The sequence below is a fragment of the Mus pahari genome, unplaced genomic scaffold (assembly GCF_900095145.1).
Source record: "Mus pahari unplaced genomic scaffold, PAHARI_EIJ_v1.1 scaffold_10000_1, whole genome shotgun sequence".
NCBI classification, from domain to species: Eukaryota; Metazoa; Chordata; class Mammalia; order Rodentia; family Muridae; genus Mus; species Mus pahari.
In genome coordinates, this window is record NW_018393182.1 from 12,650 (window position 1) to 15,184 (window position 2,535).

At 48.0% G+C, this 2,535-nt stretch overlaps 1 protein-coding gene across 5 annotated transcripts in view; it reads right to left on the reverse strand.

Annotated features, from left to right (window-relative positions):
• LOC110315398 (gasdermin-A-like) overlaps positions 1-2,183 on the reverse strand; it is a 9,552-nt gene extending 7,369 nt beyond the window's left edge. For 4 of the 5 annotated variants that reach the window (XM_029534732.1, XM_021189466.1, XM_021189464.1 and 1 more), the window contains exons 1-3: positions 1,970-2,183; positions 1,598-1,778; positions 234-399 (exon numbers count right to left, since the gene is read on the reverse strand). In XM_029534732.1, coding sequence (XP_029390592.1) covers positions 234-399; positions 1,598-1,778; positions 1,970-2,183 — 561 coding nt within the window. The remainder of the gene's footprint in view (positions 1-233; positions 400-1,597; positions 1,779-1,969) is intronic. The other variant, XM_029534733.1, reaches the window with a different exon arrangement.
• Between the last annotated feature and the right edge of the window lie 352 nt (positions 2,184-2,535).

Below are 2,535 nucleotides of genomic sequence, written 5' to 3' on the forward strand. Positions count from 1 at the left end.
ACCTGTGACCCTCCTGCCTCTGCCTTCAGAGAGCTGGAATTACTAGTGTGCACCACCATATCAGACAGGAGAGCTGGGGAGGGGTGGGGACAAATCCTGTATCACTGAACTTGCTCTGTGTTGTCTGTGGCCTATGGAGACCTGGCCTGCTGGGTACCACTGAGCAAAGGACAGTGTGTGTGTTCTATCTCTCTGTGTCTTTGTCTCTCTTTCTGTGTCTGTGTATAGCAAACCTGTAGTCCCAGTGGGGCAAAGCTGGTGAGAGAGAAGATGGCATTTGCATTGCCAGCTCGCTCCAGAGTGACTTCCTGCTTGGCTTTCACCACCTCCATCACTACATACAGGTTCTGCTTGTATTCCCGCATCTCCTTCAGGAACGGGTGGTCTGCTGACAGCTTCCTAAGGCAGGAGAAGCAGGAAGACACCACCCTCAGCGTTTCCTCACCAGGGCCACCACCTGTGCTTTGTATTATTTTATTTTTGAGACAGGGTCCCACTGTACAGCTGGGGCTGGCCTGTGTAGACCAGGCTCTCCTTGAACTCACAGAGATCCACCTGCCTTTGTCTCTCAAGCCCTGGGACTAAAGGCGTGTGCCACTATGCCCCTCAGTGTCTGCTTTTTTATTCTGCTGTCCCTAGACAGTACAGAGCCAGGGAAGCAATGAGGGCTCAGATCGGCCACAGTGTGAACTCAGTCTTGTGCTTCCTGGCAGGGCAGCAGCTTTGAGTCTGAGTTGCCTCATCTATAAAACAGAGATGACACCAACTACCTCCCAGTGCTCTGAGATAAACTGTGCCAACAGCTGGAGGCTCATCACCTGGCATGTCCACTTTTCCCTCTCCTTTGCTTCCGTATGAAAACAGGTCTCTGTCCTCACAGAATCTGCTTTTGTTCCTGAGTACTCCCTCAGATCACTGCCCTAGTTCTCTCCTTCACCCATTGGCAAATGTCTCTAAGGGTGAACCATATTCACGATCTGTGTCTCATCACCCCACTGGAATCTCACTCCGCTGAAATCACAGTGACCCTTATACTCGTGCACCACCCTGGATCTTCTGTCCTTCTGTGCCTTCCTGCCTTATCTTGACTTCCATTTGCCTGAACAACTCTCAGTTTTTTTGAGAATTTGACAAATAGATTTCCAAATTTGTTGTACAAGTTTATACTCCCACCTTGCTCTAAATCCTTGTCAGCACGTGCTGTCTCTTGAGGTTTTGATCTCAGCCATTCTGATAGGTACAAGATGGAACTTCAGAGATGTCTTGATTGACTTCACTGATGACTAAAGACTTAAATATTTCCTTAAGTGCTTCTCTGCCCTTCTAGATTCCTTTGCTGAGAGTTCTCAGTTTAGCTCTGTACCCCATTTTTAAATTATTTTGTTTTGGATTTCAATACTTAATGCCTTGGTTTCTTTGTAAATTTAGTGTATTCGCCCTCTGTCAGATCTTTTGGTTGTTGAAGATACTTTCCTAATCTCTACACTGCATTTTTGTCCTATTGACAATATTCTTTGCTTTATAGAAACTTTTCATTTTCATAAAGTTCTATTTATTAAATATTGATCTTGGCAGTTCCTTAGCCCTGTCCTCTCACCTCTCCTTGTACATGCTCTTCAGAGCTGTGCGATCCACTCTGAATGTCTGCACCTCCAGTTTGCTCCTTTGTGACAGGTCCACATTCCCCTTCAATGCCAACTTATTTGGCAATTCCACATATCCCTCTAGTTGGGCATCCCACTCATTCTTAAAGCCAAAGTTGTCACTGGTGGTTGGATCTGCAGGAGGGAAAAGACAGAAGCAGATGAGCTGGGAGGCATCCCCACTCGTCAGCACCCCTAGAGAGAACTTTGGGCTTGGTGACACCTAACCGTATCAGGGGGAGAGCTTGAGGATCTTCCTTGTGGTCAGGATGATGGCCCTAGCCCCACAGCATCCTTCAGAGCCCAGCTCTGGGTGAGAGGCTGACCTGAGGGGGAGCTGCCTGGCTCCAGCACATTCTGGAGAGTGTAGTCGGTGCGGACATAGCGGGTTCCCAAGAACGGTGATCTTTTCTTCTTCTTCATCACCAGCCCGTAAAGACTGAAGCCTTTGTTGTCTATGAGGCTGTCTAGGGGTGTCAGGTCCCCTTCATGGTCCAGCTCTCTAGTCAGCGCTTGGGTGACATCGTAAAACACAGGCATTTTCTCTGTGGAGAAAGAGATGGAGAATGTGGTGTGCTACATTCTTTCCAGTAGTGACAAGCGCCAACAGGCCCCCAAAACCTGGGTGCTGTCCCGAGGCAAAAAGTTCAAGGAAACTCAATCTTCTGGAATGGTGGCATCCTCCATGTGCTTCCCCGGAACTGCTACATTCTTTCCAGTAGTGACAAGCACCAACAGGCCCCAAAAACCTGGGCGCTGTCCTGAGGCAAAAAGTTCAAGGAAACTCAGTCTCCTGGAATGGTGGCATTTTGTATAAAGAATGCTCCAATGTCCTTGCTTTAGTTGGGAAACAGATCCATGTGCTTTCCCTTAATACATAGCATATCAGATC